Source organism: Naegleria fowleri (assembly GCF_008403515.1).
Source record: "Naegleria fowleri strain ATCC 30894 chromosome Unknown tig19, whole genome shotgun sequence".
NCBI lineage: Eukaryota > Heterolobosea > Eutetramitea > Acrasida > Naegleriidae > Naegleria > Naegleria fowleri.
In genome coordinates this window covers 235,672-250,716 of record NW_025407951.1, presented here as the reverse complement: position 1 = coordinate 250,716, position 15,045 = coordinate 235,672, and the positions used below count along the sequence as shown (strand labels likewise).

Sequence of the window (15,045 nt, the reverse complement as noted above, 5' to 3'; positions counted from 1 at the left end):
TTCTTTTTAAATAGACAAATGAAGAAATACCTCTTTTTAAAAAAATAGTAATCTTAATATGAGTCAACCACACGAATTCACCATAAACGACCGATTAATTCTCACAGTGGAGAGTGCTTCACATCTTGTGGCTTCCGATTTCAATGGTTTCTCCGATCCCTATGTGAAAATCATTCTGAACAAGTATTTGGAGAAAAAAACAAAAGTAAGCTTTGAAAAATTCTTTTTGAAAACACTCACCTCTATGAATGATCTTTAGATTATCAAAAAGACGTTAAATCCAATTTGGGATGATACCTTTGTGTTTTATTATATTATGAATGAAAAAGGACCTGTCACGATTGGTTTTGAAGTGTACGACTATGATCGATTTTCTCGTAATGTATGCATTCAATCATTGGTAGTTACAATTTGTTAATTCATTCATCCATGCATTCATTTCTAACTTCAATCTTTGAATATGATCACATTCACACGAATTTGCATGTTATTCAAAATAGGATTTCCTTGGCAAAGCAACCCTTATATTGAATTCTGACCAAACCGAAAGAGGAAAAACCTACTCGGTGGAACTTCCTTTGAAGAAGGCCAAGTCTGGATCGATTAAAATTCGTTATAAGGTTGAATGTTATGATCCCAACAAGGGACTGTCGTCGTCACACGGGACAATGCCCCTCATGGGATCGGAAAATGAATTCAAACTCATTTCAGACCTGCCATTTTCAAAAGTATTTAAACCTTGCATTCCAAAGGAGTTTATGGTCGTGTCAGTCGATGCACACTCAAAGAAAGGACCATTTTCTGCATCGTTTTTGAATCCTCAAAGCGGGGATGTCATTACGGTCATATATCATCCTTTGGAGCCAAATGTTTCATTTGAGGATGCTGAAAAAGTCTTCATGAATGACTATTTGAACCATCTGAGAGAGGGTGCATTAAAGTCTCCGAATGGACAGTTTGAAATCATATGCCAAGAGCAGGATGTCACAAATAATTTTCAAAGTCACCTCTTGAAAAAGGTGTTAGAGAGTCGATGCTTGACCACAACTTCAGGAAAACAAATGATTTGTGTGAGCTTGACATGCGACTATGTCTGCAGGGTATTGACAAATTATGTTTGGATTAGTAATGGTTTTATTCTACCTGAAAGCAAGTATGCAACTTTGATGGAAGTCGCTAAACGGTCTGAAGTGACAAATATTTCAAATTATGAAGCGCAACCATCGTTGCCTTAATTCTTAAAGCAAGTATCGTCCTCAGACTCTACATCAACGATTTAAATGTTGTTGCCATCATTTGCCAAGAGAGGTCTGTTTTGCTTTGCGTATTCATCCATTGGTTGAACAGGTTGAGAATACATGGTGGTCACCACTGGTGGTTGGGTCACGACAGTCGCATTCACTCCAGTGACTGAAGATTGATAACCTTCCATTGGTGTGGCCATGATGAAAGTTTGAGTTGGAACAATGGTATTATTCACATAAACTTCAATGATAGGCATTGTTAGCAAATGCTTGTAAGAGAATGTATGATTATATCTGGTACTTGATACCACTGCAATTTCATATCTCAAAACATATTGAATGCCTTGTGAAAAGTAAAAGTTTTGATTCTCACTTTGCAAATATTCTGAAAGTTCCTTCTTGCAATCCTTATGGACCTGAGTGATGTGGGCAATTCTTCTGAAGGACCAAATCACAACTCCAAGAACAATGAAGATCGAGGAACATGGAAAGACAATCCATACCCATACTCCGTTTTCTGGATTATGAGCATAGGCTGTAAAGTAAATTAAGCAAGATAGACCCACACAAAGAATGGATCCCAACATGATGATGAGGAATGTTTTGAGAAAAAGCTTGGTATGATTATCATCAATCTTTTGCATGTGCTTCTTCATAATTTGGGAACATGTTTGAATGGTGGAGAGGTGTTTTTGAGGATTCACTCTATTCATTAAAACCACTGGGAAAGTGTTATCAAACTCCTCCGAAGTCGAGTCAAAGGAAATGTGGTAACCGCTGGAAGGGGTATTTACAACCGTTGAAGGAGGAACGCAGCCGTACAACATGATGGGCCAAGATCAAAGGGAAAGAGAATAAAAGATGATGAGTCAATTGGACTTGAACCAATATACGAAATTGTTTTGTTTTTGTTGTTGGGAAAGTCTGGCAAAGGCTTTTATTTTTATTAACAAGTCATTCGAAGAGGAATGGAAATGAAAACAAAGTGGAGAGTGGATGGAATGTATAAATTTGGTGGATTCATCTATTATGGATGACGGGAATCTTTCCATTCATCATCTGAATGGTTCGTCTCTTGGGTATACCATTATACGGCGACATTGGTTGAATTTTGAAACAATGACTTTCCATTGACTCAGACTGAGTTCAGTCCTTTAAATTTCGAAACAAAAAATGAAAGCAAGCCTTCATCTCGTCCGACTTTCTGGTTTCAATCTTGCTGCTCGGCATCAATTTTTGGATCATGACTTGTTGAACATCATCAGCTCATCATCGGGAACAAGTGAGGTTGTGAATGGGGTCAAGCATGGAGGAAAGGAGGTTTTTTTGATGGTGAACAAACGATTTATTGTGCAAGCATTGGTATCGGAACGTGTTCGTAAATTATTAGTATCACTAGATGACGGTCATAGGCCAAATGAAGAAATAACTTTTGCAGTAGATGAAGAATTTATTAGAAACTTTATGAAAGTGAAGGAAGAACTGAATATATATTTTCCAATATCGATAGAAATTCGAATGATTGAAAAGCCATCAGTTCCTGTTCTAAAGCAAGTTATTGTACAGCCACTTGCATCAGAAAATGTGAACTCTTCGTTTATTCGAGAGTGGATTGAAGAGAATGAATTTGATTTTCCGTCGCTTGTTAAAAAGCAGGTGTCAACCTTGTCTACAAGATTCAATATTTTCTCTATCCGAGACGATGTAACTATTGAATTTCAAATTGTCGACACAAAACTTCAACTTCAAGGAATCATTGATAGCCAAATTACAAAATTTATTATCCTCACTGAACCTGGTTTGGCTATTAATCGACAACTTTATACATTGTCAGGGCTAGAAGGAATAATGCTAGACAACAATGACGACTCTTTTGATGATATTCTTTCTTCAGATTTTATTGCCAACAAAACTGAGAAATCTATTGAAATTGATCAACTTCATCATGTTACCACAAACAATCTTTTAAGCATTCTGAGAAATTATTCACCAAATTACAATGCCCATTCCAAAGAAGATCCTCATTCCTTACTATTAGTTAGTGCTAGCTATTTTGCAAAATTGAATTGTATGGATAAAATGTGGGGACGAGTTAATTCTTCACAGTCCGTTCTCATAACACTTGTTCATGGAGAAGATTTACCTTACGAAGGAGCAATTATGACAAATATGTTATATTTTAATCTTGGAAGACCCAACAAAATACAACTTACCTCAAATGTTAATGCACCAAAGACCGCTTCAAAGGTTATTCTAACACCAATCCAAAGCCCAAACCATTTTGGAACTACTCTTATTTCTGGTACAGAAGAGGAACAAAGAATTGAACAACGGCTTTTTGAAAAACAACTCGATATTTATTTTTCTTCTCAATCGCGAGTGTTGAGAAAGAATGAGATAATTATGATCAACAACCCTACCATTTCGTTTATCAAATCTGACGACTCGATGCAAGTTCAAGTACTTGCGCAATTAGAAACAGTCAAGAGAATTGATCCTTTACATGCAGACTATACCTGTTACAGAGTGGATAGTGTAGAAGTGGATAATGAAGATTGCAATGACTCAGTTATTGTATCTTCTTCTGAAACCATTCTAATTACGAACGCTCAACCTATGAGAGGTTACATTCCTTCTGAAATTCCATTAACCGATTACTATGAATTGAACGTTACAAAACAACTGTCGCGATATATTGAACCTATCATTTCAATTTACAAACAATTTCCTCAAGGTAATTCAGCACAAAAGAGTCTGGTGCAACAGCATTTTCTGTTATATGGAGAGGAAGGATCTGGTAAAACCATTGCAATCCATTCAATTTGTGCCAAGTATGGATTTCATCTGCTTGAAATTAACGCATTTGAAATTATTAATGAATCAGACTCGATCACTGCCCAAAATTTGTCACAGTGTTTTGCTCTAGCAAGACAATGCACTCCATGTATACTCTATGTCAAGCACTTTGAAGCATTTGATCAGCTAAGTAACAGCGGAGGTGGAGCCAGTGTGAAACAACATTCAAAAATTAGAATTGTGAAGTGCCTGAAACAATGCCTCAAGCCAAAGAATAATTCGTTTCCATTAATTTTTATTCCTAGTGTTTCTTCGTTAGATTTATTGAGTCCAGTTTTCAAGAATTTATTCCTTACTAAAATTGAGGCAAGGAAAAATTTGAGTGAAGATGCAAGAGAGCAATTCATTCGACAAGCAACAAACATGATGACAGAAGGCAGTATTTGTAATATTGACATTTCTGCTTCACAGATCGTCAAGCTCACAAGTGGTTGCTCCATTTACGATCTCAACAAAATTGTCCAAATTTCAAAATCTCAAGCCGTTATCGAATCAATGAACACACAAAACAAGCTCACATCAAAAGAAAATGGAAATACTCCACCTCCTCATGTTTATTTATCCACTCTTTCACACAAGCACATCATACAAGGGGGACTTAAATGGCACAAAAAGTATGCTGCATCTGTGAGTGGAAGTAATGTTAGTAGCACTACCAATGTGTCTATTCCCACAGTCAATTGGCAGGACATTGGTGGTTTGGAGCATGCAAAGCAAGAAATTTTGGATATCATTCAATCACCACTACAATCTCATAATTTGAAATCAAGAAGTGGCGTGTTGCTCTATGGACCTCCTGGTAAGTATTTTTTACATCCAATAATGTGATGATGTATACGGATATTAATCACACATGTATGAAAACTTTAGGTTGTGGTAAAACATTGCTTGCAAAAGCTGTAGCCACCGAATGTCAACTGAACTTTATGAGTGTGAAAGGTCCTGAGTTGATTAACATGTATGTTGGAGAAAGTGAACGCAATGTGAGACTTGTATTTGAAAAAAGCTCGACAGTGTAAGCCGTGTGTAATTTTCTTTGACGAATTAGATGCCTTGGCTCCAAACAGAGGAGCTAGTGGTGACTCTGGAGGTGTGATGGATCGAGTGGTTTCTCAGTTACTTGCTGAGTTGGATGACATTGGTAGTGCCAGTGGAGATGAAGATAATGACACCTCCAACAAGGGAGTGTTTGTGATTGGTGCGACCAACAGACCTGACCTTATTGATCCTGCGTTATTACGGCCTGGTAGATTTGAACGTTTGGTTTATCTTGGAGTTTCAAAATCTAGAGAAGAACAGCTGAAAGTATTGAAAGCTCTAACAAGAAAATTTAATCTGAAGGATGATATTGACTTTGAAAAGCTGTTGGAACAAAGCAGATTCAATTTAACAGGCGCTGATTTTTATGCCATTTGCACAGATGCATTCATGAATGCTGTCAGCAGAGCCACCTCTCAGGGTGACATTTCGCAAAAGCAGTCACATCAAATCGTTGTGTCTCATGACGATTTCGAGAAAGCGTTCAAGAACATTACACCATCTGTTTCTGTAGCGGATTTAGAGAGATACGAGTCATTGCAAGGAACATTTGAAAAGTAAATATTATCTGATATCCAACAGTTTTTGGAAATCGAGCCTTGATATTTCCCTTAATCAAAATATCTTTTCTTTCTTCCTTTCAGGCATTCTTCAATTTTGAATTTTCATCTTCTAATTGTGATATTCTCAATACGAAATTCTTGCATTGTTCTAGAAGTTTCTCTGTTTTTTGCTGCTCTTGTTTGTACAGTTCCTCCCAGTTGCGCGAAGCATCACCATTCATTCCTGCAATTTTAGCAATCAGAGTTCTGTTTGCATAAATTAATTTCTTGTTTTCTATTGACAATTTGGTATTCTCCTCAAGTAGGGAAGTGTTATTGTTACCAATGTTGTTGAATTGTGAATTTGTGAGGAGAGTTTGATATTTGTCTTTGTACAAAGAAACTTCTTTTTCAAGTTTTGAAGCCTTTTCTTTCATTTCAATTCGTTCATCTCTGTAAACTGAATCCCTCAAGTCAGCCTCAGCTCTCAACGTCCGTATTTGTCTGTTAAGATTTGTAATAAGCTTCTGCATTTGAGATAGGTCGTTCATGTCCACATTTTGTTCTGTTATGGATGTTTGTAAAGCAACCTCATTTTGTAATGTTCGTATTTTTTGATCTTTTTCCTCCAACTCAACCATTAACGCTCTGTTCTGTGATGACAGGTCTTGATATTCTTGTTCAAAGTTTCGTCGCTCTACTTCGAAATGAATTAAAATGTTTTGGAGTTTGTTGTTACTTGCTTGTAATTGCTCATGTAACTTTTCCTGGGCTTCTTTTGATTGGTCAAGTGATGATGTCAAATATGCCAGCTCGTTTTCTCTTTCCTTATTTCTTTGTTCAATTGTGAGAGCAACAATCCTTTGTTGATCAAGCTCATCCATTAATGTTGAGATCCTAGTTTGTTGCTCGTTCATCTTGCTTTGGAATTCCTTAACCACAGTTTGAAAGTGTTCATTTTTCTTTTCTGATTCTTGTTTCATCTTCTCCAATTCCTCTTTATGGATCATTTTCAATCGCTCGCCTTCCTTTTCTTTTTCAAATTGCCTTTCTTGAATTTCTTGTATTTCACTTGCTTTTTGAGCCAGGTCAATTTTAGCTAGATCTAGCTCTCTTAAAAGAATCGTATTCTCATTAGACAAGCGTTCCTTTTCTTTTGTGGCCAACTCTACCTGGCTTTTTAGGGTTGATATCAGTTCTAAAGTGTCACTTGTAAGCACAACCTTCTCAGAATTATTGAGTCGTAGTTGTTCGAGTTTAGATTCGAAGTTCGTTATCGTTTGATCCCTTTCAACAAGGGAAGCTTTTAACTGAACGACCTCTTCTTCTCTTTCTTTAACCGTTTTCAATAAGTTATTGAGGTTTTCTCTTGTAGGCGCTTCATCGAGCAAACCTTGGATTTTTTCCCGTTTTTCCTTTTCCTCTTGTAACAGTTTTTGTAAGTCACTTTCTCGAGATGAAAGGACCTCTATTTGTTTTCGCAAATCGTTTAGAGATCTTTCCCTTTGTTGATACTTTTCTTTGCAAGTACCAATTTCATCTCTATATGATACAATTTCTATTTTACATTTTGCCAATTCCTCCTGAAGAGTCTCTATTTTACAAGCACTTTCCTGTACAATCATGCGGTGTTGTTGGTCTTGCTTATCCATTTCTTGCAATGTCAGATCTGTATTAATACACTTAGATGTCACAAATTTCTTTCCTTGCTCAATGGATTTATGCAAATCAGAAATTTGGTTGAGTAAATCATTCTCCGTTTTTCTTGCCTTCTTATTTACACTTTCAAGTTTCGTTAGTTGTTTTTGCAGCTCTACCTCCAATTTTGCGTTAGAATCCTTCACTTCTCTTAAATACGTTAATAGTCCAAAAAATAATTTCTTGTGAATTGCGTACTTGGCAAAGTACTCTTTCTCTTGAGAGTTAAATTTCTCAACAGCCTTTTTCAAGTCGGATTCATAATTCTTTTTACATGCTTGAACAGACATTGCATATTCTTTTTCACACTTCTGCCTTATTTCGTCAACCTGTGCTTGATATTGTGACATAAACTTGTGCATGTCGTCATAGTATTTTTTTGTCTCTTGTTCGAGTTTTGATTTCAAGCTATCACGTTCTTTGGTATAGTTCTCAATCTTCTGTGCAAGCTCCTCTATTTTGTCTTTATACTTTTTTGAAAGAGCGTCTTGATATCTTTTCTGCATTGAAGAATATTTTACGTTAAAGTCCTCAGTAAACGCTGCAATTTGTTCCATCTTTTCTTTGTCCATTTTCTCAAATTCCATTTGCAGTCTTTGTGTACCTTCCTTGAACTCTTGCTTGGCTTTAGAAAACTGCCTCATCAAATCCTCAACTTGAGCATTAGCGTATTCCATTTTGACATAGACATCATTATCGATTTTTAGGATTTGTTTGGAATCGTCCAGCGTGATCGATATATCATTCGTTTTGTTGATGGTTGTGAGCAATGTGTTCAACTCTTCGTTCTTTTGGAATAAAGGAGATGAAGGAGCAAGAGTGACCTTTCGTCGCCTTCTCTCAAATTCTTTCCTTGGACTGTTCGGAGAAGACGGATCTGAATTAAGGGCATTAGACACTTGTGTCTTGATTGCCACTGCCTGATTCTGACTCTCCGATGAGTAACTGCCTCCATCACCTCCATGAGACATCAAGGCTTCAAGAATATTAAGCCTTGTCTTGGAAGGGCTGTCATAGGAGGCATTTCTAGTGTTGCTACCAGTAGTACTGGATGTACTCATCACTCGAGTGGTTTCCGAACTTAAAAGGATGGAAATACGTATTGAACGACGAAGCGCGTTCGGAATGATCACGCACGTTCAATTACTGATCCTTCAACAACAACAACAACAACAACAACAACCACTCACTCTCGTAGGAGATCTATGCCAACCACCACTGAATCGATTCAGCCAGTAATTAGTGTGATTTTTTTTAACGAATTGTCCGATTAAGGCAGTTGTTGCGGTTTGTTATTATAGTCCAAAAGCATCCATCATCACGATTCATCATCAGTGGAAAGGATTCCCTTCTGTTACTGCATGGTCTTTGTGTTCATTGATGAATGCGAAAAAGTACCAACAATGAACTATCATGAAATCCAATGATGATGATGAGTATATTCAGAACACGGAATATAGGATTGATCCATTCATCTCTATTCTCATACAACAACATGTTTCTCCTCAAACCACCAAAAGTTTACGATTTTTCTCTCGTTCAAACAAAACTCGATCAAAAAAAATGCCTGGAAGCACCAAACCAACAACGAGTAGCAGCTCTACTTCTCCTACAAAGAGAATGACATCGTCAAGCTCTGCATCAAAACCTCCATCGGCAAAGGGAGAGAAGATGACAGCAAAACAAAGAAAATTATTGGAGCAAAAAAAAGAAGGAGGAAGAGGAAAGACTAAAGAAAGAGGAAGAAGAGAAGAAAAGAAAGGAGGAAGAGGAAGAACGGAAAAGACAAGAGGAGGAAGAACGAAAGTTAATGGAGGAGAGAAGAAGAAGAGCAGAAGAAGAGCGAAAAAGGTTGAATGAAGAAAAGGGAGCATTTGAGTCCGAAGTAATGCCATCTCATCGGGACAAACTGAAATCTCTTCTTTCTATTGCAAAGGAAGAAGATGAATGGAAAAAATTTGTCGAGTGTGATAATCTTCCGAAACTGGATGACGATGTTGATATGAATAATTTTGTTTCCTCATGGAAAGATATTAATGAAATGTCACTAAGAAAAGAAACTAGAAATCTGAATGAAGATTTTGGACTCATTAAGGAAGGAGCAAAAGTGTACAGAGAGTTGGAATACATTTTTGTTGAATCCTTAGCTCAGTCAAACAAAACGATCCAGGCCCATTGCCAAAAATATTTAACTCAAATCTCAGAATGCATCTTGGCAACCTTAGATGATGCTACTGCTCATATCATGCAATATTTTGATAAATTTTTGAGTTCAGACCACGATCAATTTCAAAAGGTAGAGAAAGGTATTGAATATGGTATCTGGACAAATATTTCAAAAAATTTGTAAGTACAGGAGTGTCGAAATGTTAGAAAAGATCTCAACGTTCATCAAATCAGAATCCGTTATGTAGATTTTGATAAAATGAAGGTGAATGTGGAGCTAGCTCTAAAGGGAATGGGATATCAAGAGATTGCTCTCCGAGTGGTACATTTGTCTGAAGATATATTTTCATCCACATCGCCGAATATTCAAGATGTGACTGTGATAGGAGGAATATATTTGATTGATTTCTTGCACATTCCTCCACTAGTTCATACGTGTGAGGATTGGAAAATTCGACAAATCACAGAACTTTCACATCATATCAAACGAAAACCATATACGGTCACGAATAATGAAAACCAAGAAGTTGAGGGTCCACCACCTGCTAAAGTCACCATACCAGCTCCTCATGGCTGTCTCATCAGATCTGACAAGCCTCAAGTAGCATGGTGGAATGAGAAAGAAAAAATATGGTCTCGTGAAGGAATAACCAATTCCTCATACGAGCCAGAAACTGGCTTGATTACCTTCATGACTACTCACTTGACTTGTCCCTTAGCAGTTGTATATGTAAGTATCAAATATAATTTCAGAACGGTTGAATTGAACTGAATGATTAACATAAGGATAATAATATTGACAAGAGCTTTCATAAATGGGTTCTGTTCCCTGCACCACATATTGGAAAGGATATTTGTGTTTTTCAAGCAACACCAAAAATAGGTGAGGGCACATCTTCGCTAGATGACATTGTCATATTGATACATAAAGATAAGTGTAGATTAATTTCCCCCTCCAAACCAGAGCTGGAACAACTCACCATCAACTGGTCCAATCCTGCAAAGCTGCTGTCTGATTTGGCCAAAGCAGGAATTAATTTGATATTTAGATATGACGAAGATCCATCAAGTGCTAAAGCTGTTAAAGCCATGGACATGGAGAAAAATGCATATGAGGGAATATCCTTAGTTTGTTTGATGACTTCGGTAGCCAGCTCCTGTATGGAATTATCATCCATCAGTGAAGCGAGAATTTGGAGTAATGAGAGTACACAAATCTTTGGTCGATCAATCAAATCTAAAGCCTTGTGAGGATATCGATGAGCTAGATTTGGTAGAAATAAGGTATGAAAACAAGTTCAATGCCGACCTGGACGCAAATTGGGACCTCCTCAAATACCAAAAAGAAAAGTGTGGATTTATTTCAAATGAGCAACCAGTAACTAACGACGAAGAAAATAGCGTTGTCGATCTTGCAACTATTTCAGGACTTTCCACACATCACAACTTGTTTTTGGCATTAGAGGAAAGAAATCAAGGTACCCAATTACGTCAATTGCTGGAAGAAAGCAATGTTCTCACTATCAACAGCCTGAAAACCATTCTGAATTTATCACGCCCACTTGTATAAAAAAAAATTAGAGTTATCTGATACTCTTTTCTGCAATCATTCGTTGGAATATTTCCCTCTTGTTGAAGTTTGACACATTTGGCTTTAACCAAGACAACTCTTGGACAAGGTGATGAGAGCTAGCCAAATTAGCCATCACCGTATGACTTGCAATTTCGTATGGTGTTAGCCCTTGACAATTCAATGCATCCAATTTTGCTCCGTACTCAACAAGTACTCGAGCAACGGCAGGCAATAAGTCAATTTTGTAACATGCAATATGCAATGGAGTGTTTAAATCGCTATTGGCCATGTTAACCAACCTGGGTTGTTTAGTTAGTAACGCATGATAGAAGGAAGGATGCTCAAGAGTACTAAACAATGCTGCATGTAGGCAGGTATTACCGTAAGCATCGGCAAACAGTAATTGATCCTTGTTGATTCCTTTTTCTAAAACTTGTTGCAAAATTGTTAAAGGCACGTTTGGTGAGCGAACCATTGTGGAAAATAAGTCAACCTGGATCGTTGATATACCCTCAAAGACAGTCGCATCAAGAGTGGAAGACATAAACGTTTCATCCAAAGACAATCCTTTCTGATAAATATTTTTCAGCATTTGTTTAACTCTGATCATCTCAATAGATTCAGGATATAACTGCTTTGTTTTTGCTTCACGTGTTAGATGAGATTTGATAATGTATGTGGTATAGGTTTTGTTAAATAATTCACTAAAATAATCCAATTCATAACCTAAATTCATAATGACATCAAGACTATCCATATCCCCTTGAGAAATGACACTCAACATCATGAAAAACTGCTTGTTGGCATCGAGTTGAAACATTTGTTCTTTGAATAAATTGTCATGCTTTGGTCTACTTAGGTACGTAAAAAACAGAGTTAATATTTTCTTGCATTCTTCGTAGTCAGTATTGTTTGAATGAGGGAGATGTTTTCCAGATTCTACAGCTGTTACAATTTCATCAATTTCTTCCTCTCTGATTTGTCCGCCGATATGTTGAGCTAAATATTTCACAAATAATTGCCTGCTTCCATTTTCATAAAGTACTTTGGCAGTCAGCAAACTCTTTAATTCCTTCAAGCTTTCGGTTCTGTATGGACTATGGTGCAATATAAAGAATAATTTCTCAAGGTCTTTCTTATTTTTGAATATATTCCATCCGTAATACATAAAGCAAAGCAATTTTTGTCCAAAATTATGTCCTTTGCTAAATTGTGTGACATTCAATAGGCCTTCACCTCTTTGATTTGCTTTGAATATCAAGTACTCCTCTATGATTCGCGCACCTTCAGCATAGCTCCCGCTTTTAGTTGAAATGAGATCTTTGATAGGTATTGAAATCTCATGAAGAGCTTTAGTTAAAAGGTCCTTTTTTACAGCCATCGGAACTTGTTTTTGATAGATCAATAGTGCAATAATACTGTTGATGTAAAGACCAGTAGTTTGTACGAAATGTTGCAGTTGGTCCCACTTCAATTGAGCAATGTGCATAACTCTAAGAGTAAGTTCCTTTTCATTTCGTTCTGTTGTTTCAATTGTTGCTGCAGAGTTATTTGAAAAAAGTACATTCTCAAGTAAAGGATCTTCATCGTTTGGCTGCGGAATCGTAAAGGTGGGTGAATTCTTGAGATCCAAAATTAAGGGCTTGCGTTCTTCGATCAATATGTTAATCTTTTCATATGAAATATCGTTCCTATTATGCCATAAATCACGAATGGTTTGTGCATTAAGATCTATCAGCGTATTGGCAACAGGACCTAACCGATCGTATTCATTCGAGCGTTGATTGAGCAGGATATTAATGTCATGCAATTGAGGAAAGAAAATTTGTAAGAGCAACAATTCTTGGCCAATGGATTTGTACCTTATTTCATAGTTCCACAAGTTAATTGTTTCGACTCCAGTCGCCACATACTTCAAAATCTGTTCTTTCATACTATTTGAATAAAGTGAGGTCAGGGAATTAGAATTGGTTAACAGAGAAAATGGTGTAACTAAATTCGGTATTGGGTTTCTACGGGGACGCCTATCGTTGGTCAATACCATGCTCAAATCTTCAGCTTTAAAGTTCACAAAATTCAAGGTTATACGTTCGTCAACCCCAGCTGAAGGTTTGTTCAGTAAATCTTCTTGACTCAAATCTTTTGGCACTGTCTTTCCATTTTCTAAAATGATATGCAATAGCAAGGTGGTAATTGGATACAATGACAAGTTTCCAAATGTGATTACTTTGAATAGCACCTTGGTATCATCGAAAAAGTCACTAAATAAAGAAGGTAGAACTTTTTTCAACTCAATTCTAAATATACTATTCAAATAGAAGCAGTTTCTTGACGTTGGATAGGCTTGAAAATTGGGAACTCCAAATGATGACAAAGCAGAATAATCAAATTCTGTCGCTACTGCCATTCCAACTTTTTCAAAGTGTGCACAGATCTTTGTTGGATCAATTATTTCCAAATTATTGTTTTCAAATATAGCATGCATTTCTCGATCTCCATCTATTAGAAAAGTGAACAACCCAACAAAATTATGAATAATTAGAGAGAATGGATAAACTTACCCTCTAAATTTCTAAATTTATCAATTTTCTTAAAGATTGAGGAGCTATCAGAAGAAATAAACATTTTTCGATACTCTATTACGTTGTGTGACACAGAATTCATAAGACTCTCTTCATCAACTTCTAGACATGTCCCTTTATCAGATGTAAAAACGTCATCACTATCAACATCATCTTGCAAATCCTCAGTCAAGCTAAAAAAACGATTATTTACATCTTGACTTTCCAGCCAGTAAAAATACATGCATTTCGTAATAGATCTAAGTACCACATGATAAGCACTGTATATGTTATATGGGATTCTATTATTGTCGCATAAATATTGCTTTTTGGCATTGGTAAAACAAAGAAGATATGCGAGTTTGGAATAAATTGTAGTATCACACAAGTTGATGCTGTTGTATATCGATATACCTGATGGAAAAATCCTGTTTAGATCAAGGTTGTCCAAATGGTGTAACATGTGTTTTTCCATTTTCCATTTAAAGTACTTGGAAAGAATTCTATACTTATGATAGGTCAGAATTGGTTGGTCTTGAACTTCAGTCATTATTCCTTCGTTATTTTTTGTCTTTTCTGAAGAGAAATACAAGTCATAATCCTTCGTTTCTGTTGCTTTCTGTTGACTGAAAGTTGGAATCATACGAACGACCCTAAACTTTAATTCATCATCAAAGTTTTCTCTTATTAATTTGCAAAGAGAATTAATTTTGTCATCATTTGTTTCGAGTTTATCAGATGTCTGATTTGGTGATTTGATTGGGTGGTCTCGGTAGTCTGTTGTTCTGATTCGATGAATCATTCATCATGAACATTAAAAATCACAAACCTACCTGAATTTGAATTTTGAATCAAATCCTTCATGATCCACAATCTTGCCAAAGGAGTTTTGGTATCATTCTCAGCGGCATCATAATCAAAGCCTGAACCATATTTCAATTTTTTGGTATTCTAATCATCCAATCATTCCACGCATCATATAGAATGTATCATTACATGGATTCATCGCAATGGATTTCAAACAACAACAACAGTGTTGATACTTACTTTGGGAATGGGTAATGTTTTTCGAGCAACCGTGGAGTGCATATTTTGAGTCAAATACGCATTGAATTGTGTTCGATCTCGATGTCTCGGACACCACAATTTATTGTTCTTGAAACGCCTCAAGTGTTGTTGAGTGATTTCATGTTCCTTTCCGATTCGGTCATGAATGAACTCGAGCCATTCACCCCAACTGTTCAAATGAATTTGAAAGGGCATGGGTGTACAGTTGAAAGGAACAATTAATACTATTTTTTTCGGACGAGAACCACTTGCGGTGAGAATTCGAGTGACTCGTTCTGGATGATGATGAGAGTGCAGAA

The 15,045-nt window shown here is 36.6% G+C and overlaps 7 protein-coding genes across 7 annotated transcripts; 4 read left to right on the top strand and 3 right to left on the bottom strand.

The window, feature by feature from the left end:
- Positions 1-58: 58 nt before the first annotated feature.
- Positions 59-1,235, top strand: FDP41_013477 (uncharacterized protein; the record flags this gene model as incomplete). Its single annotated transcript, XM_044704111.1, has 3 exons — positions 59-205; positions 260-382; positions 501-1,235. 3 exons carry the CDS (start codon positions 59-61, stop codon positions 1,233-1,235), a joined length of 1,005 nt encoding a protein of 334 aa, XP_044564976.1.
- Positions 1,236-1,276: 41 nt separating this feature from the next.
- FDP41_013476 (uncharacterized protein) lies at positions 1,277-2,071 on the bottom strand (the record flags this gene model as incomplete). Its single annotated transcript, XM_044704110.1, has 1 exon — positions 1,277-2,071. One exon carries the CDS (start codon positions 2,069-2,071, stop codon positions 1,277-1,279), a length of 795 nt encoding a protein of 264 aa, XP_044564975.1.
- Positions 2,072-2,417: 346 nt separating this feature from the next.
- FDP41_013475 (Peroxin 6 (Pex6), putative) lies at positions 2,418-5,699 on the top strand (the record flags this gene model as incomplete). Its single annotated transcript, XM_044704109.1, has 3 exons — positions 2,418-4,899; positions 4,971-5,115; positions 5,168-5,699. 3 exons carry the CDS (start codon positions 2,418-2,420, stop codon positions 5,697-5,699), a joined length of 3,159 nt encoding a protein of 1,052 aa, XP_044564974.1.
- Positions 5,700-5,778: 79 nt separating this feature from the next.
- Positions 5,779-8,439, bottom strand: FDP41_013474 (uncharacterized protein; the record flags this gene model as incomplete). Its single annotated transcript, XM_044704108.1, has 1 exon — positions 5,779-8,439. The coding sequence occupies one exon, from the start codon at positions 8,437-8,439 to the stop codon at positions 5,779-5,781; it is 2,661 nt and encodes an 886-aa protein (XP_044564973.1).
- Positions 8,440-8,941: 502 nt separating this feature from the next.
- Positions 8,942-9,238, top strand: FDP41_013473 (uncharacterized protein; the record flags this gene model as incomplete). The annotated part of the gene is made up of 1 exon (XM_044704107.1): positions 8,942-9,238. One exon carries the CDS (start codon positions 8,942-8,944, stop codon positions 9,236-9,238), a length of 297 nt encoding a protein of 98 aa, XP_044564972.1.
- A 28-nt stretch (positions 9,239-9,266) lies between these two features.
- On the top strand, positions 9,267-11,114 carry FDP41_013472 (uncharacterized protein; the record flags this gene model as incomplete). Its single annotated transcript, XM_044704106.1, has 4 exons — positions 9,267-9,724; positions 9,779-10,274; positions 10,331-10,672; positions 10,788-11,114. 4 exons carry the CDS (start codon positions 9,267-9,269, stop codon positions 11,112-11,114), a joined length of 1,623 nt encoding a protein of 540 aa, XP_044564971.1.
- A 13-nt stretch (positions 11,115-11,127) lies between these two features.
- On the bottom strand, positions 11,128-14,767 carry FDP41_013471 (uncharacterized protein; the record flags this gene model as incomplete). The annotated part of the gene is made up of 4 exons (XM_044704105.1): positions 11,128-13,616; positions 13,679-14,455; positions 14,512-14,629; positions 14,726-14,767. The coding sequence occupies 4 exons, from the start codon at positions 14,765-14,767 to the stop codon at positions 11,128-11,130; spliced, it is 3,426 nt and encodes a 1,141-aa protein (XP_044564970.1).
- Positions 14,768-15,045: the final 278 nt, after the last annotated feature.